General features: G+C 43.2%; 1 protein-coding gene across 1 annotated transcript in view; it reads right to left on the reverse strand.

The window, feature by feature from the left end:
• VPS9D1 (VPS9 domain containing 1) overlaps positions 1-23,127 on the reverse strand; it is a 372,961-nt gene that overhangs the window by 297,479 nt on the left and 52,355 nt on the right. Inside the window, exon 3 of the mRNA XM_069216666.1 lies at positions 7,651-7,746. Within this exon, the coding sequence (XP_069072767.1) occupies positions 7,651-7,746 (96 nt within the window). The remainder of the gene's footprint in view (positions 1-7,650; positions 7,747-23,127) is intronic.

The following is a 23,127-nucleotide window of genomic DNA, read 5'->3' on the forward strand; positions in this document are numbered from 1 at the left end:
CGCTGTTTACCCAGAGAATGCGCTGGGTGGCTGCTAGGGAGAGGGATTTGGAATGGAGGACCCTGGTAGGTTGGTAGAAAATCACTTGTATGTTGAGGTAGGCCAGTCCTTCATTGTGTAGTGCATTGTAAGCATGAGTGAGCAGCTTGAACTGACATCTCTTTGCGACTGATAGCCAATGGAGTTTCCCGAGGTGAGGGGTGATGTGCGTCTGTCTGCGGAGATCGAGGATGAGTATGGCTGCTGTTTTCTGGGTGGTCTGGAGTTTCCTAATGAGTTGGGTGGTCATTCCTACATAGAGAGAGAGTTGTGTAGTCAAGTCTGTTGGCAGGTTTCAGTTCACCTCTTCCGCTAGATGGTCTACGAGGATGAAAATGCGACCTTGCCTGCTGCCATTGAGCGGTTTGAAACCTCTGCTGAAAATACCTCCTGTCATAGGGCCTGTATCATCTGCAGAATTCTTTCTTTCTTCTTTTCAAGGCTCACAGCCTTTACAGTGTCCAGCTCAGTCTTCATTCTGGACATCTCCTCATCTGCATGGGTACCAAAAAGGGTGTTACCCAAAAATAGCATTAGTCGATGTTTTGCCTTATGCTTCAACCCAGTAAGGCACAGCCAGGATGGCCTCCTTGCACAGATGCTGTGTGCATAATCATGCACCACTAGACCTGATGCATCCGCAGTTACACTGAAGATTTCACTGGAAACCAGGCCACCCTCATTGAGTATCTCCTGAAAATCCACCCCAACCTCCTTAGGCAGTTTTGAGAACCTGGCCAATGAATCCAAGAGTGATCCATCATATCTGCCAAGCAGAGCTGAGGAACTAGCAACTTTCATGTAAGATTCTGATGTTCCACACAACTTTTCTCCAGTATATCCATCTGCTTTCTCCCAGTCTGGTGGAACCAAAGAGGAGTAAGAAGCCACAGAATGTGACTTCTATGCAGCCGCCACTATGACCAAATCCAGAGGAGGATTAGCTCTAAGAAACAGTGGATCCTGATCAGCAGCCTTATATTTCTTCAGGATCCTAGGTGGGGCGGATCTCAGAAATGCTGGTGTTAAAAATGCCTGTATCACAGGCTCCAGAAGTCCAGGCACCAGTGGTAATAGTGGTCATGAGGTAATTCTCTGATGCAGGGTTTCAAAGATCACAGTGGAGGACGTCATTGTTGTTGGAATGTCTATATTTAGTTTTGCCGTAATTGATCAGAAAAATGATGAATTTCAAGAGATCATCCACCAGAGACACTCTTTCTGGGGGTGTATCAGAGAGTGTAGGTACTAGACGTTGTACGTGATTAAAACGGTGATGAACAGGACTCTGTTTCTGAGGCAATGGTTGTGGACTCCTACATGATAAGGTTCTTGCAACCGTAGGAGGCACAGTTTGCGTACTAGGAGAGAACCTTGGAGAATGTGTACTCTTGGGAGAGAGTGTATGAGGCCTGGAGGAGAGTATGCTTGAGAATACTTAGAGTTCAATGTGGCAGGTACTGGTCTTTTACTTAAACTTTCCAAACACCTTGGAGAGATATTGACAGGGGATTGTGACTTTGACCTAGAAGGGGATCGAGGTCCAGATTCCACTAAGTCCACTTATACAGTTTGTACCTCTAGGGATGTCAACTGAGGTTTTTTCGCAACATATTTGTCATTCAATGTCGACACATGCTTTTTCTTTGACATCATGCAGAGTTTTTTTTAAAAGCGTCAGCGCTTTGAAATCAATACGTTTTGCAGGTTGTCTTGACGGTGATGTATGTCTCGATGTTGTGCCATGTGTCTTCAAAGTCAATGAGTGTCATCTGGCTGTTGATGCCAACCTTGATGGTGAAGGCTGTCTCAGCACTGAGGAGTGTCTCAATGCTGACTGATAGTGCCTTCTTACCGGTGATGTGACTCTCAATGTCGAGCACCAGGTGTGTTCCACCGTCAACAGATAAGTTTAACCCATCTCTGACCGTGTCGTCAATGTGAACATACTGGTACACTACTCGACATCATACCTTTTGACGTCAACCAGGATTTCATTTTTTGGTGTTTTTACCAAAATCTTCCTCTGTGGGGTTCTTCTGGATGAGAGGGCTCTTTGTAATTCTCCAAGGCCTCTTGAGGATGATCTTCTCCTGGAGTCCTTGAAACCTGATCTTGTCCCTGTCCTTAAAGGGAATACCTGGATAGCTTCTGGCAGTGAGAACAGGTGTCAGGGTGCTGGGACTCAGGCAGACAGGTAACGCAGACTAAATGATGGTCAGTCTAAGCCGCCTTCTTCAGGGCTCAAAAAAATCATTAAAATGTTACTAGACTTGCAGGTCGAGTAACTTAAATAATCTACTCGACCTAACTGTAATGTACTTGACCCGTAAATGGGTTTTAAATTGTGTGATCCTGGGCAAATAGATTACAGAGTCGCCTTTTTCTTAATTCTCACATATGAATGCACCTTCAAATATGCGAGCTCAGCATTTCTGCAGTACAAAAAAACCTCTTTTCTTTTATTAAGTATAATAAGGTTTGCTGCATGCATCACAAGAATCTGGCCCACATACCCATGAGGTCTAGCCCACATAACCTAGGACTTCTTTTAGTTTACTAACAACATTGCCATCAGGGCAGAAGTGTTTCTCAGTTTGTTTAAACACTCAGGGGCATATTTATACTGCGCTGAATTTGCATCTTTTGTTTTTTTAACGCAAATTTGGCGCAAAACTAACTCCATATTTATATTTTGACGTTAGACCCATCTAACATCAAAATATTGGAGTTTGCACCATTTTTTAGATGCATGAACCTACCTTGTGTCAATGAGATGCAAGGGGTAGGTGTTCCCATCTAAAAAACGGTGCTAACCCCATAGGCCCCAATTTATCCCCCTGTGGTAAAATTAGGCACATGTGGGAAGAGGGGCTAAATAATGGTGCAAAACTTGCTTTGCACCATTATCTAACGCCTGGATCAGACCAGGCGTTAGGGGACCTTTGGACCCATTTCCATGATTAAACACCATGGAATGGGTCCACAGGTGCCCTCCTCAAGCCCCCGGGACACCCCCACCCACACCAGAGGGACACCGGAGGATGGGGGACCCCATCCCAGGTAAGTAGGGTAAGGTTTGTTTTTTTATTTGTTTTTATTGAAGTGTCATTGGGGGCCCAACTTGGAGGCCCCTGTATGGCACAGGGTGCAATGGCCATGGCCAGGGGACACTGGTCCCCTGTGCTGGCCATTGGGGTGATGGGCATGACTACTGTCTTTTATAAGACAGGAGTCATGTGGTATGGATAGTTTTGCATCAGCAAATGATGCTAGGCTGGTTAGAGGCATGTTTTTTGCCTCTAACCAGCCTAACGTCATTTTTTGGTGCAAAACCCCCTTCTCCCATACCGCCACACCCACCGGGCTAACGTCATTATTTTTTTTTTTTTACGCTGGCCCACCCTTTGCACCGGCATGCGCCATTACATAAATATGGCGCCCGGATGGCGCTCAGGAATGGCGCAACCAGGTGCTAAACTTTTTTGATGCAAAACTGCATCAGTGCACTTTTGCATCAAAAAGTATAAATATGCCCCTTAATTTTAATAAATACATTACTAAACCATGATGTGATAACATTGTCACCTACACACAGTTGACTTAGTCATTTAAATGTTGTGTGCTAGGAAAAACCTGACACCCTATATCCTTTTATTTTACATTCTAAGCAGCAGGTCACACAGTTCACCTTACAAAGTCCTGGAACTCTGCAGTCAGAAGGAAAATTAATTGTAAGAAAAACTGACTTTTGACCTCTGTCTATGAACACAGAGCAAATGTGACATCGAACAAGATTTAAGGGTATCTTTTATTGCCCCTCCACTTTTCAACTGAACAGAACACCTGTTCAGTGTCAGCTTGCCAGAAGGGTTGAGTAAGTATTATAAATAGCTCGACCTGATCCAATAAGACTTGCCAATGCGAGTGGTCGAGTGGCTTTTTCGAGCTCTGCCTTACTTTCCTTACTATCTTCTTAAAGGAGCTACGGAAAAATGGCTTATTATTTGCTTCATATAGCCCCACCCTTCTTTCTCCAGATCTCCAGAAAGGACATGCAGAAGAACAAGTTATTTTCCTTCGGTAACGCTTTTTCTGGTGGATACAGTACCTACCCGATGATTCCTCAACTTATGAATTCTCCCAATGCGCCAGCATTCGACGAAAATTTTCTTCCTAGCTCTTCACGTTGACGAGGTCACAATAGCATAGCTCCGCACGCGACTCCGTCTGACGTCATCGTGGCAATAAGAGGTCCTCGCCGGCGTGCTGACGTCAGTTTCACCGTTTTTTACGTGCCTTTGAGGCAAACAGTTGAATACCGACTTCACAAGAACAATATATACCAATCCACATCCAAATATAAAAACGCCAAAAACGTATATACATTTATAATAAAAGAAGTCTTGGTATGACCAGACAGGCAAAGGGGAGGCGGGTGGGACTGTGAGGAATCCACAGGTAGCTACTGTATGCACCAGAAAAAGCGTTACCAAAGGTAAGTAACTTGTTCTTCTGATGGATACAACTACCTGTGGATTCCTCACCTTATGAATAGAATCTCACAGCAGTCCCGCATTTGAAGGTGGGTGCCTGACCGGTCAGACCAAGAAATCCTGCAAGAAACACAAAAGAGTATGGGGTTTACTTATAATAAGGAGCTGCACACAGGGGAAGATTCCCCGGTGCTCCTTAAACTCACTTAATGAGTTGATTGTGTTAAGTGCTGTGGAGGGTCGTGTAGTGATGGTGGGGGGGTGTTTCCTTTACGGACTAGATGGTCTCACGCACTGTATAGTGTCATGCTTCATCATTTGACCACCTAGCCCCACCCAGATAGGACAGTGCCACCTGGGCGGACTCAACCTCACCGTTAAAAGAACAGGAGGGAGGGTGTAAATTTTCACTGTCTGGAAAATGTGGGATCCAGCTAAACTAGGGTAAATATAAAAACACCTAGACAGTCACCTGTGTGAAAGTACACTTTTAATAGTGGTGACTGCTGGTGTGATTAAGATCAGGGATGGGACACCTCTGTGAGAGTAAGGACTCACTGGGTCACCTATCTAAAAGTTAATGGCCAACATGTTTCTGCCCTCTACAACGAGCCAAGGAAGTGAACCCCATACTCTTTTGTGTTTCTGGTTCTATATATAGGGAGAAAGTATGGGTTGATTCCTTCTGGTCTGTTCTATTTCTTCTCTCCCGGACTCTCTGTATGTGCTATGACAAGAAATCCTGCAAAACAGAACGCGCAAAATGGCCATCCCTCCTAACTTCCGAGTCTAAGCAATAATGCTTCGCGAAAGTGTGGAGGGAAGCCCAAGTTGCGGCCTTACAGATTTCAGCAACTGGGACACCGCTAGCCAAGGCCGAAGTAGCAGACTTAGCCCTCATGGAATGGGCCCTAATACCTTCAGGCTTTTGCCAAGAAGAGCTTAGCCTCTCTTCTCCATCAAGGCCTTCGGGTTCATCCGCTGGCAGGGCACGCACCCCTCCACGTAGTGGTCTGAGCTTAGGCACCACAAGCAGTCCTCATGAGGATCTGTGACCGACATGCTACCCCCGCACTCATGACAAGGCTTAAAGCCCAATTTCTTCGGTGGAGACATTGTAACTCGACAACAACACCACCTTCGAAACAGTAACTGTTCAAGAGCCAGGAAAAACCGTTAGCGTCAAAGGTGTGGAAAAAAGGGAAACAAAGCCTTCACAGAGGATGCAGTCATAGACAAGGCCGTCGTTGACAAAGCATACAGAGACAAGGCCATCGTCGATATGATTCCGTAGACTAGGTCTTTGTAGGCAAGGCTGTAGTAGTAGACAACCATCAGAAAAGGCTGTCGCATATGAACATCGTGGATGAGACTCAAAGATGACTATCATAGAAGAGGCCATTGTATATGACTGTCGTAGACAACCATCGTAGATTAGGCAGTCGTAGACGACCATCGCAGATGAGGCTGTCGTAAGCAACCATTGTAGATGAGGCCGTCGTAAGCAACCATCGTAGATGAGGCCGTAGTAAGCAACCATCGTAGATGAGGCCGTAGTAAGCAACCATCGTAGATGAGGCCCTCATCGACGACCACCGTAGACGACTGTCGTAGACGAACGTCATAGATGAGGCCCTAGTAGATGAGGCCATCATAGACCACTGTAGATGACTGTCGTAGACGATCACTGTACATGACTGTCGTAGACAATCACTGTACATGACTGTCGTAGACAATCACTGTACATGACTGTCGTAGACAATCACTGTACATGACTGTCGTAGACAATCACTGTACATGACTGTCGTAGACAATCACTGTACATGACTGTCGTAGACAATCACTGTACATGACTGTCGTAGACAATCACTGTACATGACTGTCGTAGACAATCACTGTACATGACTGTCGTAGACGACCATCATAGATGAGGCCGTCATAGATGACCATCGTAAATGAGGCAATCATAGACGAGGCCCTTTGTAGATGAGGTAATAATAGTCAACACTGTCAACCACCTCAAAGTAATTCCTGTGAATGATGATTTTACAGGTGGTTTTCAGACGCCCCATTGTAAGGTTATGAGGGGGTCTCTGATGTATTGTCAGAGTTGAAGAGGGAGTTGAGGGTCTTTTTCCATTTTTTTTTTGGGTGAGAAGCGCCTTATGAAGACTCATGGTAAATCTTTTTATGGCTTTTCTGCATGCCTTCCGGAGAGCCTGGTGCAACGTCTTCCTCTGACCTCTCCTGTGAGGTGAAGGAATCCTCACTGTCCTCATTATTAGTGACAGATTTAAGATTTTGTAATCCCAGCCAGTAATAGCCTCATCTCTCAGAATGTGAGAGTTTTTGAGGAAAAGGTTAGACATATTTATGTAGTCTTTAACCTTGTTTACTGCTACTCCAACATATAAGTGCCAGGGTTAGAGAAATGAAACCGGAAATATAATCTTGGATGATCCAAAAAAAGAAGTAAAAGCTGAAGAACTGAGCAGAGCTCAGGGAGACTCCCTTCACACAACATGCAGTAGAAAATCTGAGGGACTCAGCCTCTGTTGGGAGTGTTCTAGAGTGAAAAAGTACACGGCTAGGCTATTAAACTGACCTTTTCATTGCCATTATAGCCTATGATAGTGATATTTATACTGCTTTATTAAATTACCAGGGACTTCCATCTCGACGACGGGGAATGATTCAAGTACTTGAATCTATGAAAGATCCAATACTGGAGAAAAAAGGGAAACTGACGCCAGAATGCCAGCGAAGATTTCTTATTGCTACGATGACATCAGACGGAGTCTCGTGCGGAGCCGTGCAACTGTGACATTCTCATCGACGTGAAGAGCTAGGAAGACAATTTCCATTGATTGCTGACGCATTGGGACAATTTATAAGGTGAGGAATCCACAGGTAGTTGCATCCATCAGAAACCCGCTTTATGCATATACTCTTACCTGGCTTGTCCCATTAGAAAGCATTCCCTTTAGTCTCACACCTTTGGGCCACCTGGAGTACTAAGAACTACCATTTCTCAAGTCAAACAAACATCCATAAAACATGTATAATAAGAGTGCTTCCTCTGCTAAGTTATTGGACAGAATACAGCCAGACTCACCTAACTTTGCCGCTGTAGTTTTGGCTCTTTCCAAGCACTGTTCTAGAAGCTTTAACATCTTTGGGGTGTCAGGCGTAACAACTTCACTACCATCTTCTTCAAATGAAGGGGAAAAAACAGTGGAAACATCAGCATACTTATAGAAAAGATGCCAGTCATTATCAGGGTCACAGTCCTCATGTTAAAGCCAACACTGTACCTGCATCCATACCTGAAATGCTACCTTAGACTGTGTGTACAGCAGAAAAATCTTATCAGTGTGAAAATATACCCCAGCCAATGACCTTAATTGACGTAATAGTGAAGAAAAAAATGAGTAATGCTTACATTATCATTTTAGCATGCAGATACAATGGTTGAGACATGAATGATTCACATACATTTTATCATTTATATTGGCAAAAAAATTGCCCAAGTGTAACTTTATTTCACAGCAACTTAGTAGTGCTTAATGCACAAACACAGGGTTTTATTCACAACCAACATACATTTCAGATATTAAATGTCAGGCTCAATATGTGCTGAAAAGGTGATAACACAGTGAATGCTTGCACATGTACCAAAGTGTGTTGAAATACAATCAATCAAGGAGCATAAATAAAGACAGGCCACTAAAAATTAGAATGCAAAATCCTGTAATTAATACAGAGTTAGCCTCCCCTGATCTGATTGTCCTAAAGGGTTGAAACGCCATTAAAACATATACAGTTTAAAAGGTCATCATATGGACTACATGGTTAGAGAGCACACTGGTCTAGTGAGGGTCAGTAAAATTACAGTTGCACTGTCACTCCTCCTAAATGCCTGCTGTTTTCTGTCCATTCAGTGGACACTTCCTTTATATTTGCATGTAATCATTGCTACAGACCTTCATGAGACTGTAATCTTCTGCCACCGTGCTTCCATTACCCTACCGTGAAAAGAACGGGTTCTTAAAAGAAGCTTTCTCCAACTGCGCAAGTGTGAACTGACCTCCATGTACCAGCAAAACATATTTCAGAAATAAGAATTACACCCAACATGTCCCGTGTATTGCCATTAACCTTAATAATGTCACTACATAGCCCTAGACTTTCTAGAAATGTTTATATTAGCATTTTGAGAACACAATAATATGCCAGACATTATTCATCTAACCTGAGTTTGTTTCACAACAGAAGCGCTTGTACTCAGTACAGCATACAAAAATATGTTTACATTTCCTGAGTTCCTTAGATTTGTATATCCTGCAATGTAGACGTGTAAAAGAACCCCATAAGAAGGTGTTATCTGAGTCGCCCACACACAACACCTGAATGATGAAGCCTTCTGTGTGTGTGGTGCTGAGGTTCAGTAAGTATTTCAAAGACTTTCCCTCGTGGTTGTAGAGCTAATGGAGTAACTGTAGACTGCCTGTATTGAGATTCCAAGACACAGTGCTGCTCAATCTCTGACTTAATTCTCAAGAATGCCTCAGTGTCAAGAGTCTTAAGGCTAAGTGCCTCATCACAAAGGAGAATCCCTCACCTTCAAAAGGCACAATTCCCAAACCAATCATAAGGTCAATGCTGACGCTAAAATGCATTATGGCATTAATAATACAGCTTATGTTGAAAAAACGATGGACTGGAATGTGGCTTGAGCGGTTGGTAGTGGATGAGATTAATTCAATCATTCCATCAATCACCTTGTTATTGTAGCTGATGCCCCAAGTGCAACAGGTATGCCCACGTGTGGGGCCCGTGCTCACTGTGTCAACAGACTCAAGCTACACCCTACCGCTGAACCCCAAGTAAAGCTAAACTGGTCTGAGGTAGCTTGAAGTCCCTTCTGGAGGGCCCTTGTCTCTTTTAGGACAGATGCTCCCAAGAGGTGCAGGGCCCGTACTGATTAGCAAGAGGCAGTTTTAAGTTATTTCAATTCCTTTTCTCTGCAGTTCTTGAACAAGTGGCTTCATTTAGTGATCCTGAAGAAAATATTGCCTGCCTGGAAAAACAGAAGCAAAGATTTGTGGCTGGAGAAGGAAACTGTTTGTGCTGTAGGACAGCAAATCTCAATCTTTGTGGAATCTTTGTTACTGAGTATTACAGGACTTAAAACGGTCTATGGAAATTACCTTAGCACTTGTCATGTGAGGGCGTTCTCATGGAGAAGAAACTCCCTCTTCAAGGTTTTCAAGCTAATTTTGAAAACGACGACATATCTTATCAATCAATGTCCTCTAGCAAGCGATATAGATTAACATTTTCTTTGCTATTCTACCTTGAGAGCGCCAAATAATAGGACTGTCAGCTGCATACACATGAAAACATGTTTTTAAGATGTAACGGACCATGACAGGGGTGAAAAAACAGAATCAAAGAAAAGGCTAGTGGGGCAATAGGGGCAGCGTATAGTGTTAGGCGCTGGGTTCAGAGCACTCCAAGGGAGAAAAACACCAATAAGAGGTTTTTTTAAAACCAAGTGATGATAAAAACATTGCAATGGGTGGTGGATGTCACATGAATGTGCCAAAACATTCATTTATTCATATTCAAATAAGGATTATGTATTGTTCAAGAAACTGGATGCTGAATAACATGTGGTCCAAAATGAAGTTTAAGGGTTTTGATTGTTTTTTCTGTTCAAAATATCTATTTTCAGGACTTCGTCGATATGGCTGAGAATGAACACCACCTAGACCATTTGATGGGGGCACTGACCTACACTGTGGCCTGAGTGGTGGGGGCAGTAGGTCAGTCTTTGGTAATGGCTGGCTTTATGTTCCAGTCCTCTAGAGGTACCTTTTCAGTGATAGTGATGTCTGCCCGCTCAGCAGGAAACTGGTGGATGGGCATTCAGACCAGTCAGCCTTCTCGGACTGGGGGAAAGTCCATTCTCCCTGGACCTTATCTTTGGTGACTGGATTCTTCGCCAATGCTTAATTTTTCTTTTCAATATTTTCTGGATCAAAGGTGAAGAAATACAGATATAACATTACTGCCCACGTGTGCTCCAGAAGAATACTCCAGATGCCACACAGAGGCAGAATCATTTCAAGCATTCTATCTAGACAAGAATGCAATTCAACCCAGGATGGCTTGAATTCAACGGATGAGTCAGACATCTTTGAGTTAACTTACACATTGTATAAGTGCCAATGGTTCACCATCAATTAGTGATTTTCCTTGCTATTTACTTTCATTTGATAAGCACCTTTAATTTCTAACCGTGTATATACATTTTTATCAATATGCGTACTTACGTCATGTTACCCATTATTTGCATTTCTTGCTGAGATGTATCATCTCTGGCCAGCGCTCATATAAGCATTATCTGCTCATGTTAATTGTCTCCATCAACTGCCATCCCACGCTGACTTGTTCTAATGTTTACTAACTGTCCTGTCTCAAGTACAAAGAAAGTCCACTTTTTCCCTTTCCATAGGACTAGTCTATCTTCTCACTTCCACTTCGATTTAGATATTCTCCATTTTATGGTCTTGATTACCCACTTACATGACAATGGTACTGGTCCCTATGCAGATAAATCTAGTCCATGTGATGAGCTCAAAATTGACAGAGTCCCAGGATTTCTCGGCTGTGATTGCCCATTGCAGGTACACTCAAGCTGGTGAGTGAATCCTGGGTTGTTCAAATCTTTTGTTGTCCTAATTACAGTAGGCCTAGCCCTTCAACTAAGGCTTGTGCTACCGCCAGAGGAAGGGGGGCTTGGAGTGCCCAACTTTAAACTTTATCATGTGGTGGCTCAGCTTCAGTGGCTGGTGAGATGGCTCAACGGACTGGACTCCTCAATTGTCTCCTTAGACATTCAAGAGACAGGACTCTTGGCCTTCCTACTTCGGATGACAAGGCAGCCTCCTGCATCAACTATACTGGTAGTGACGGCATTGGCAGCCTGGCGCAGGGCCCTTGGGCGAACGTGCATGATGGGCTCCTACGCCCCTGCCCTCCCAGATGGCGAGCCTTGCTCCTCCTACACTGCACCACAGCTACGACACTGGATAGAGCTGGGGATAACAACAGTGGGGTACATATTTCACGGAGGGATGCTGATCCCTTTGGTGACTTGACGGCCCAGACGGGATTGGCTGCTGGCCAGTTCCTAAATTATGAGGCTATTGTACGTGCCCTGAAAGACGCGGGGGAAGGAAGTGAGGAACCCTCTACAACAGCAATCTTGCAGTCTATGCTGACACTAGGCGGCGGATCCCACCTGGTAACATGGTTGTACAGAGCCCTCAATGGGATAGTGGGCCAATCATTGGAGGGGCTGAAAGGTAGGTGGGACACAGACATAGGGAGACAGATGACGAACGCTGAATGGACTCACACCCTGACTCATCCGCACAAAATATCCCGAAATACACACTTGAAGTATACCCAGTATAACTTTATTCACAGGACCTACCTTACTCCACATAGAATTAACCGGATATACGGTATAACATCAGGGGAATGCCCACTGTGTCAGTTGTGAGAAGCTGACTTCTGTCATATTACTTGGGGATGCACGGGGTTGCAGCAATTTTGGAGGGAGGTCATTGCCCGACTTAACAGCTCCATGGACAGGCTATTGGATAGTGGCCCAGCAGTCTGCTTATTGGAACTTTATAGTAGGCCCCCTCAAAAAAAGGAGGGGAACAGATTTATTGACCTGGCACTGGGACTGGCACGGAGGGTGGCGATGGCCTGGAAAAACGGCTCTGGACCTTAACTGAGTACATGGACAGCAGGCGTCACCTGCTGGGCCAGGGCGGAAGAACGGGCCCTCCAGCGGGAAGAACTGAGAGGGGTGAAGAACAGACCGATAGCCCCCTTGTGGGCAGAGGTGGTGGAAACATAGGACACTCCTGAGGCAATTACAGACAAGACTACAAGGGGAGGGGGGTTAGGATCATAATCGTAGCAGTCCACTGGGAAATCAATGAGTGATTGTATGCAGCCCCCGCCTCTCTCCCCTCCACCAGACCCCGCGCACTCGTGGACACACCTACAGGCAAAGAAGATTGCTTTGTAAAGCTGGGCCAGTTGTGTTGTATTGTTTGTATTGTATGTTTGGCTCGTTAATTGGTGCAATTAGTGCGGGCAGGTACGTGAGAGCCTAGAGCTGAAAGTGGTGGGGCAAAAAACCCCGATCTCCTGGATATACCACACTGACCAGGGAACTACTGACAGCCCACACTGAAACTACTTTACCTATGCACAGAACATGACGAAGAATAACCTGTAGTGTGGAGGGGCATGTAAAACGATAGTAGTGCTGACTAGCTGTTTAATAATGGTCATGAAAATGTGCCTTGCAACGCTATACCAGATGTTTGGATCCTGTGACTAGCCAGATGTACCAACCAAAATACCAATAAATAAATATGTTTAATAAAACTAAGGCTTGCGCTGCCTAGCCTGTTGACAGGCATACGGGTTGCGTTGCAGCCAATGCAGCCCACCGCCTGCATACATGATAAGCCACTCTGATGGGGCTTCAAGGTAATTCATAATTCTGCAATTTAACTTTCCTCGTAAGCTCCTCTGTTGCAATGTTTTTGGGTTCTCTCTACTGCCGAGTGTGCCAGAATTCTAAACGCCTATCATTACTTTTCTTTGCTTTATTTAAAAACCTATCTGGCCTAAAGAGAATCGGAAGGATCATACCACGTGTTTAACATGTTTTTCCACTAGTTTGACAATCTTTTTAGTGTGTCAGTCTTTTGTACAGCCATTGGTAGCATTGCATGCCTATTTTACAAGGTATTTTGACTGGTTTTGTTCCCGTTCTTGCAGGGATAGCGAAAGCATGTACTATTTTATAGTAATAAGTAGCGAGTTACCGTGCTTTGCTTCTTTTTTTTTTTTTTTACATTTATTGATGCTTTTTGACTCTGTTAGCATATTTTGTCCCGATAAGCCCAGTATTCATATGTAATCGAAATGTTGAAAATAAGGGTTATTGGAAGAAATTAATGCTATGTCATTTCTGTTCAGTCACTGAATCGTTAATTCATTGACTGGACAGGATGGAACATATTTAAAGCCAATTCAGTACCCTGTTTGCACCTCACTATTTTATCTTGCCGTCTGCCCATACGAGCAATGAGCACCTTAAGCTTTTGCAATAATATTAAAAGATTCTGTCAATGAAAATATAAAAACATTGTTATTTCTTATTCGTCCATTTTGGCACAGTTTTATTTTTTATTTTATTCCGATTCACTCTTATTCAGTGGAAATCTAGATGTTCTTTTAGAAATGTAGGTTACGATTACACCACCTATGGTATTGTTACGGACTGTTACATTTTATTAACCAATGTTCATCATAGTGGTACAATACAGTATACATCAATATGCTGAACCCCCTGCTGGAAATTTGCCAGGATCAGTATATTGGCAGGAATAGTTGGTTGTTACCGACTGTTACATATGGCCTAGGTTTCATTGTGACTGAAATGATTGTTTCTATTTGGTGCACTAAACTCAGAGAGGCAAAAAATCCTCCTCTGAACACAAACCTAAAAATACATTTGCAGCATTAACCTGGGTTGATGCTAATGCTGACATAATCAAAGTGTTTTTAGGATCATGTGTACTGCAAATAGAACGATTGACTTACACTAGGTTTCTACAGCTGATCTATTTTAAGTTGCCATACTTAAAAAAAAAATAATTGTAGCATGTGTTATGTTGTCAGAACCCCTAGAACCACTATCCACACCACCCATCTTGGAATAAGGTTTTCCGCAGGCAGTTGAATCATTAAATATATTCACTGGACACACAAGACGTTTTTGTGTTTTTAAGTTAGAAGTGAAGATATACCATTGCTTCCCCTTTGTGATAGGATATGTTAAAAACCCGCCCAGGTGAGCTGAGTATTTGTTCCACTGCCCACACTCCCACTTCACCACTCAATTTGCCATCTCTCTCTACACTCAACAAATACATCATGCACAGCAGGGATCTGTGATTGACATTTACGAGAAGTTAAGATGTGAGACTGCCAAGAATTCAACCATGTATCTTAAGGCCCATGTGTACTGGGAGCCATCAGAATAAGATGTTCAATGGATATTGCTCATCACAGTGATGAAGAATGACCCTCTCAATGTCTGGAGACAGAACATCTTGCCAGGCAGAGGATTCCAGGAACAACCTGTTTTGCACTGATGCTGTAGCCAGTTAGGCCATACATCTCCTGTTGTATTACACAGGAATCTTTACTGAGCAAGAACAGCAAATCTTAAACAATCATGTCAAGGCTTAGAGCCAGTTACTTTGCCTTAGTATCTATGCCAGCACTGGAGTTGGCATTCCCCAAAAATGTTAAGAATAAAAAGTTACTTACTTATAATCCTAGTTCTCAATCATGGAATATTTATTGAATTCATAACCACTGAGACTCGTATTTCAAAGTTTTCACAATCCTGAGTGCAATTTTCATGCAGGGAATACGGACAGCAGTAGCTGTGCTACTTACGTGATGTGAAATATGAAGGATCAGAGTTCCAGACTTTGGAATGGGTGCAACACGCTGTGTGGTTTCCCCTGTTCAGTGGAGCTGGATGTAATGTTTTGCAATTTGCATCAAGTTATACATGATGAAACATTTGCTAGCAACATCTGCGAGATGAGCAAATTGCGCACAAACTGGAATCCCGATTTTGTGACAGTGTGGGTTTGTATCTGCATCAGGATTTGTGCCACTCTTGGAATGAGGGTGTAAATATCTCTGCCTATTTGAAGGATGCAAGACACTTTTTAAAAGAAAAAAAATAACAGCCTACATAAAGGCACATTTGTTTTCTTTTTAAACAAAATAGCTAATTCACGTTATGAAGACTAATATGAAAGGTGATAGCATTTGAACCCTTTGTGAAAAAGGGAAAATGAAAGAAAAGTGAGTAGACAAGACAGCATAGCTTCATAGGAAAATCTGCACTGAACTTTAAAGCACAATAAGGCCAATAAAGTGCTTCCAAGTTGCAGCTGACAGTTGCATTTGAATCTCACTGCATCTAGAAGGATTCTGTTCCAAACTCTCCACCATTCTCAAGGAGTTCTGGGAAGGCACGGGCTGCTAATGAACTCCCATGACGGAGAATCAGGCATGTAAGTAAATAACCTGCTGGCGTATTGGGAGAATTCATTAGGCGAGGAATCCACAGGTAGTTTTATCCATCAGAAGTTTGGGTTTACCTGCCCTGATGATTTCTCGTGCAGAGAGGCTGGTTGCATTGGTAGCCTTGAGCGCTACCCTACAAAGATTGACTTTGTAGGGTAGCGCTCAAGGCTACCAATGCAACCAGCCTCTCTGCACGAGTCCGACGGCAGGGTACCTGAAAAAGAAAGGCTGCAACAGGGGGTTTGGGGATAAGTCTGCATGACCCAAATGGGGGTTCGGCTCTTGAGGGCCCCTGGAGCACAGGGACACAGTTGGTTTCCATGGACCTGTGCTGGGGGGGCTCAGGTGCAGAGGTGTTATGTCCAGTGGGTCGCTGTAGTTAGAGGCTCTCACTTGGCTTTGGTGACCTGAAGAGGGAGAGAAAACAGGGCAGCAGTCCCACTCTCGTCGAAGGCCTTGTGTATCCTGATGTCCCTTGATGGCAGGTTGGTGTCTGCATCAGTGGTGTCCAGACTGGACACGCACTAAGCCTTGATAGTTTCAAGGGCTCCAGTACCCAGGGTATTGGTGCCGACAGGCTCCTGGAGGGGGTCAACGGCTCGAGACTTGGTGAAAGCGACAGGGCTGACCTCCTGGACTCACAACAACCTCTTTCTGGAAAGTTGCTCCCTCTGTGGTCCTGATAGCCAACAAGATGAGGTACAGCAGGATGGCTCCTTCACCCCCAAGGGAGATGTTGCTTGATTGTTGAAGGTAAGAACAGTCCTCCAAGGGTTTGGGGAGGTTGTTCAGCTTCTGGATTCCATCTTTGTGATTGTCGCAGTTCAAGCAACCAGGCAGGGTTTAGGGCCAACTTTGGTGCAGGACCTCTGTTTCACGGCTTCAGCCCTTTTTCGTCTTTCCTTCAGTTCCCAGTAGATGAATCTGAAGTCCTGGTGTCAGGGGGACCCCTAAATACTGGGGTGTATAGGGGGGAGTGTAGGATAGCAGCCAATGGGCTACTTACCCTAGGGTGACTACACCCCTATATGATCAATCCGGAAGGAGCAGGCATATTCCTGACCCACACTTCCTAGCTTCACCAAAAACAAGATGGTGGAACCCTTCATTGAGTGTCCACTTCAGGAAGCCCACCTTAAGGGTGAGACGCCTCCTAAGACGTCTCCTATATATCTAATGTCCCACCTGCTCTGGTGCCAAATGGGCCTCCGGGCAGGAGGTTGCGTTTCCGAGGCCTGGGGAATCCAGGGTCGCATATCAAAGGCAACAGAGGCTCTGATATGCTAAAACGCCAGCTATTCTGCTTAAGGAGGTGTTATCATCTTACTTAGGAGCAGGCATTGATTCTGGCCTATGAGAGCACAGGCTCTCACCTGCAGGGGGTCAGAAACTCACCTGTAGTGGCAGGCTGGTCGGTACCAGTTAGCCAGCACACTAAGAGACTCCTAAGCTTTCAGGGGGCACCTCTAAGGTGCCCTCTGGGTGCATGTCACAATAAAATCTGTTTCTGGCATCAGTACAGATTTATTAAGATGAGGTGTTTAATTTCAAACAGCATCAGTTTCAGTGCAGTCATCATGTAACTGTATGATTCATAATGACCAGTGGCCAGTACATGTTCTTAAGATGGCTGCCTGATCACTTGCAATATCTAGCAATGGAACTAGACATTGCGGCCCTCATATGTAATGTAATGCACCCTGCCTTAGGGCTTTAAGGCATGCTATAAGGGGGGCTTAATTATGTCACATACAGTGGGTACAGGCATTGCACACAAGGCATGTGCAATGTTGTATTTTGAAAAGAGTTTGCACCATTTCACGCATTCTGCAATAGCAGTCTGCATACATTTGAGTGTGACTCCCTTAGGGTGGTATAATACATAAAGGAGCTTTTAGGACCCCTCTTTAGTGCCCGTGCCCTAGGTTCCTGGGGTACCATTTTCTAGGGACTTTCAGGGGTACTAAAGTCCTTGCCAGTTGGTTACAATTAGACATTTACTTTGTTTTAAGGGAAAGAGCAGAGGCACTGGGGGCCTAATTAGTAGGGACCCTGTGCACCTTTAATCAAAAAGCATCAAGTTACCTGGAAAAAAAGGTATGGGTGTCAAACAGGGTCCTTTCCTACATGCACCACCAATTTTTTATTTTACATGGTTTCTTTTATATGCTAAATTTCTATCTACCTTGTCTCCTTTTTTCATAATAAGTTGACTTGATTTATAAAAGTTTTTTTGGCTGCGTCCTTCATAAATAGCTGTTTCTCTAAAATCCCTTAAGTGTGTGTGTTTAGTAATCTTGTTTGTGGTGTAGTCTTGCTTGTTTGAACTGCCTCTCTAGGTCAGATTGTTTTTGTTTAGCCAAATGTTCAAAATTAGCAATGTGAGATATTAATTCCCCCAAAATCACTGCCTTCCATAGTGTGGAATTGTTTATTTCTCAATTATGTTCTGCAAAATATATTTAATTAACTTCCTTAATGCGATCTCTTAGCGCGGAGTCTCTTAAAGCTATTTCATTCATCAACCAAGGGCATGGGTAAAGCCATTGTGTGGGAAGAGAATCTATTTTCGGCCAAATGGGGGCATAATCTGATAACGCCTTGACCCCAATAGTAGAATGTAGGGTTCTTGATGTCAAGTCCTCGAGATCAAGAAACATCTATTTGTGAACAGGGTTTATTTACATTGGAATAGAATATAAAATGTCTGTTTCCTACTTGTTGGCGCCTCCAGCATTTCACTTTTGAAGGTCGCATCAACTCACAGACCTTATCTAGTAACCCAAACTTAAAGGGCACATTTTGCCTGAAACCTCCCATTTCTTGAACTCTTACTTCACCTGATCACTATCATAAGCGACTACTGTATTTGCCTCCCTGAAAGATGCAACTCAGCATTACCGGAAAAACTACAAATCTTCCAGAACTCCACAGTATTAATAATTTCAAATGCTTGTCATTGCGACCACGTGAAACCCACCCTAAACCATTTCCAAGGACTTTCTGTGAAAGGGGCATCCAAATTCAAAGTGCTCACTTTCACTCACAAAGTCTTATACAAAAAGTCTACTATATGCCTCTGGGTTGATCTCTGCTCACACCAGTCAGCTACATCTCTATTCCATCTTCACAAATAGAATCCACACAACTGCCTATAAATAATCAGCTATTGGAAGCTGCAGACTCGCTGTTAGAGGCATGACCCGCTGTACCAACACGCCTCAGAATCAGAGGAAAAGCTACAATCTGTTCCTGCAAGAAGCTGGTGAATAGTTAATAAAAAGAAGCCTTCGAAAATTCTGTTTCCCAGCAATATTTCTCTACCAACATTTTGCTGTGCCCTTAAGGCTGTCTGCAATACATGAGTCTTACAAATATTCAAATAAATGAACAAATAAAATAAAGACATGATAAATCTTTTGTTACAGGTATTTTGAGACTGAAAACTGGAAAATGTTTTTTTCCTGTATGTGGTAATAATCGCTGAGTCAATATTTTTCAAAGAGAACTGTTATCCAGCTGTTGCCAGATAATTGGGTAATACCACGCCTCTTCACATATAATGAGGTTGATGGATTTCCCCATCTGCGTTTGGCTGCATGCGTTCAGTGTCCTGATGGAAAAGGTGAAGAGCCCGAAGTTCAATTAATTACTTTTATTTTATTTGACAATGAGCTATGAATAAGCGGCGCGCCTCCACAGCAATTTCCTGTGTGGCTTTCCTAATAAGTGAAGTGCAACTATGAATCAGCATCGGAAAGGATACTTGGAGGTACTTAGGATCATTCTTCTTTTAGCCTGTTTTAGTTTGATCAGTATTTCTGGGATCAGAAGTACCAATGGAAGAATTCCCCGAATGGAGAATACCACTTATTACAAAAAATAAATAAAGAAAAAGCACTTTCGGGCCCGTCTCTGGATACCTGAACACAAGGTCATGGGATCTGGGGGTTGCAGTAGCAAAAAAGTCTTTGTATATTTTATCCCATTGGTGGAACAATAGAGCAAACACTTTGGGTCATTTGACGCATGTGTAAGTGTCCAAGATAAACCTGCTCAAGGTGACTGTGTGCACATTTTGTACCTCTGGGAGATGGACAGCTGTTGTCTAGAGCATTCTAAGATGCCCACTATGCTTATGCACATACGAGTATGCAAACGTAGCCATCGTGGAGTGGTAAAACAACAAATTCATTATAGACCACTTGATGATACAGTGGCACCTTGCTGATGGAGCAAGGATGGGAGTGTGCAGGGGTTTAAGCGTTAGGGAGAGGTGGATAATATTTAAATAATGAAAGCAGGGGAAAGAAGGAACAAAGAGAAGAGGGAGAAAGAGCAACATAAACGTGACAATCACACACAGTGGAAGAATATAACTCATCCATTTAAAACACGGCAAGGCCAAAAGGCAGCTTTGGCAGGGCAAACAACGCAACAGGGAGAACAGTCATTGAATCAGGAGCACAGAACTGAGATAGAGAAGAAACCTATGAATCATAAGCATGCGGGAGATACAAAGCCCTCTCAGACAACACTGGATATAAACAGGTCTGTTGTCAACAGTTAAAGATGTCTGTATGTGAGACCTAAAACAGGAGAAGTCAGGAAAAAACGTAAGTGAACGATTTACAGGTGCAACAGTCCTTTTGTTATATTTACTGTGACACTATACTCCTAGAAGAAAGAGAAAAACTAGGATGGCGAACAGAAGAAGAAAACATAGGACCCAGAGGCTAAACATAGCTCAACGAGTAAAGAGACAAAGATGCACGCAGACAGGGCAACTATTTGGTTGTGCAGGCAATACAAGCAAGCAGGAACAGTAAAAAAGAATTTATTTTAAAAACAGTCAGGCAAGGGGTGTTCAAGGAAGGGGGTGAGTGATGCACAGGAGAAAAGAAATAAGAGGGTTCGAAGGGAATCCCTTAAACAAATGAATGGAAATCAAAGGGCAGGAGGAGGGGGAAAACAAAGCACAGAGAAAGGGGGAGAAACAGAATAAAGACATGCTGAGAAGAATGTGACACTCCTTATCCCTGTAAACAACAAGCCATTAGGTGTCACCATTGCAAGAATTATTGGCTTTGCCAATGTGCTTTAGCCATGTTGCACAACATTGTGGCTGTTGTTCAGCATGGCTACAATTTAGAGGCGTAATGGAGAGCGACGTGGAGTGGAGTGTCAGAGTGGTGTAGCATGGAGTAGTGTAGAGTATTGTAAAGAGGTACAGAATGGAGTGTCGTACAGTGTAGTGGCATAGAACAGAGTACAGTGGCATTCACTGGAGTAGAATAGAGTGGTGTAGAGTGCAGTGACGTAGAGGGCAATGGTGTAGAGCAGAAGTTCCCAACTTGTGGTCCGAAACATTTTCCCAGGGGGTCCACAGGCATCTGAAGGCCTGGGCCGGGATGAAAGCACTTCTCCAGCTGGGGCTTTTCGACAGAAACACACAAGTTTTTTTTATATTTCTTACTTTATTTGTGCAGCAGTTTTAAAGTTTAAAAGCAAAAGTTCCTTGTATATTGAACAGTTTTCGGGCAAAAATAAAAGCGTCAAGATAACCCTGGTGATTAATGTACCTGCTGGAGAGAGATGGGAGTTTTGACTAGTGGCAGTTTTGACTAATCTAAGATATCGCATATAGGTAATATGTCTGCTGCAAAGAACGTATGTCATGCATATCAAAGAACAGTATTTTATGAGCATAGCACAGTGCGTTACTGCTTTCGGCACAGAGATCCTTTTGTTACTGTGCAGTTCATAAGTTAAAATTGTAAACTAACACAGTGAGCTATGATCTGCCATCAAAGAGCTGCAAGCAAACTGCATGGTATAAAAGTTAGAAAGTTATGTTTTTTCCCAGTCTTTCATTATCCTGATGCTTCTAAAAAGGTTTGTTGACGTAGAAATAAATTTGTACTATTCAAGTCAACGCTAACCACTGTGGTATGTTCTGAATTTTGCATTTGTGCTTCTCCAGACCAAACACACTTAGAAAATGTCTACCAGCATGGATAACATGTAAATCCTACACCTTGTAGTCCCCTTTGACTTATGTAACATTTGCTATACATTGATTTACACATGTACAATTGTCTCTGTATGTGTGTGATATAAAGTGCTCCAACACCCTACACTGCTATGAGAGGCACTATAAGACAAATGAAATACATGTGACAGAAGCGCTATGGAGTGATGGGAGGCAGTCAAGGTTTTACTTCATTACCCCACCACATAATTATGTGAAAAAGCTTTCTCAGATCTTATGTACCTAAAAAAATAAATACAGAAATTGCTTGGGAAATGTATACTCTGACCAGAGGATTCAACTTTCCGAAATAAAACCAAACATTGAAAAGTTAGTCGCCGAAATGCAGCACAAACATTCCCATTAAAAGTTTTCGATTTTTGCATTTTTTTCAATATAAAGTAAAATCTTTCATAATTTGAGTATTTTTTTGGTGTGTACTTGTGTATTTTTTGTGAAATACTGTTTTAAGGTTTGAAATTTAAATTGTTCTAATTGCTTGGGGGTCCTCGGGTTTCAACAGTGATTCAGTGAGGCTCCTCAGGAGTTCACAGGTTGGGAACCACTGGTGTAGAGTAACGTGGCATAGGGTGCAGTGCCACAAGTGCAGTGGTGTAGAGCAGAGTATAGTGGCATGGAGTGTAGAGGAGCAGAATAGACTGATGTAGTGTAAAGTGGTGCAGAGTAGAATAGAGTGGAGTTGTGCAGTGTAGACTGCAGTGGCATAGAGTGCAGTAGTGCAGAGTAGATTAGAGTGGCAGAGTGGATTGGGGTAGAGTGCTCTGGAGTAGAGTGTAGTGGTACAGAGTAGAGTGCTTTGGCATAGAGTGCAGTGCAATAGAGTGCAGTGCAATAGAGTGCAATGCTCCAGAGTGGCATAGCGTAGGAGTAGCTTAGTGCAGAGTGGAGTGGCCTAGACTGGAGTGGTGCAGAGTGCAGTGGTGAAGAGTACAATGGTGCAAAGTAGAGTGGCACAGAGTGCATTGACACAGATTAGAGTGGTGTAGAGTGAAGTGGTACAGAGTAGAGTGGAGTTGCATAAAGTGGAAAATCTATGGTGTGGTAGCGCACTACCATTACAGACAACACATCTTCAATTGAAACGACCAGTTGAAATGACCATTACATTTGCAAAGACATACAGTTTTACTGATATAAATATACAGTGTACAAACGATGTGTGGAAATTTCATCACCTAGTGTATTGATTTGTTTTGATCATATTAAGATATTTGTTTTCTCCATATTTAGAATTACCAAAACACGTGCTTCATTTGTGCTTTCCTGAATCTGATATATTTTGAAATATCTGTACAGTACATTTACAGACATTTAAATTTTGTTGTG

Source organism: Pleurodeles waltl, chromosome 12 (assembly GCF_031143425.1).
Source record: "Pleurodeles waltl isolate 20211129_DDA chromosome 12, aPleWal1.hap1.20221129, whole genome shotgun sequence".
Lineage (NCBI taxonomy): Eukaryota > Metazoa > Chordata > Amphibia > Caudata > Salamandridae > Pleurodeles > Pleurodeles waltl.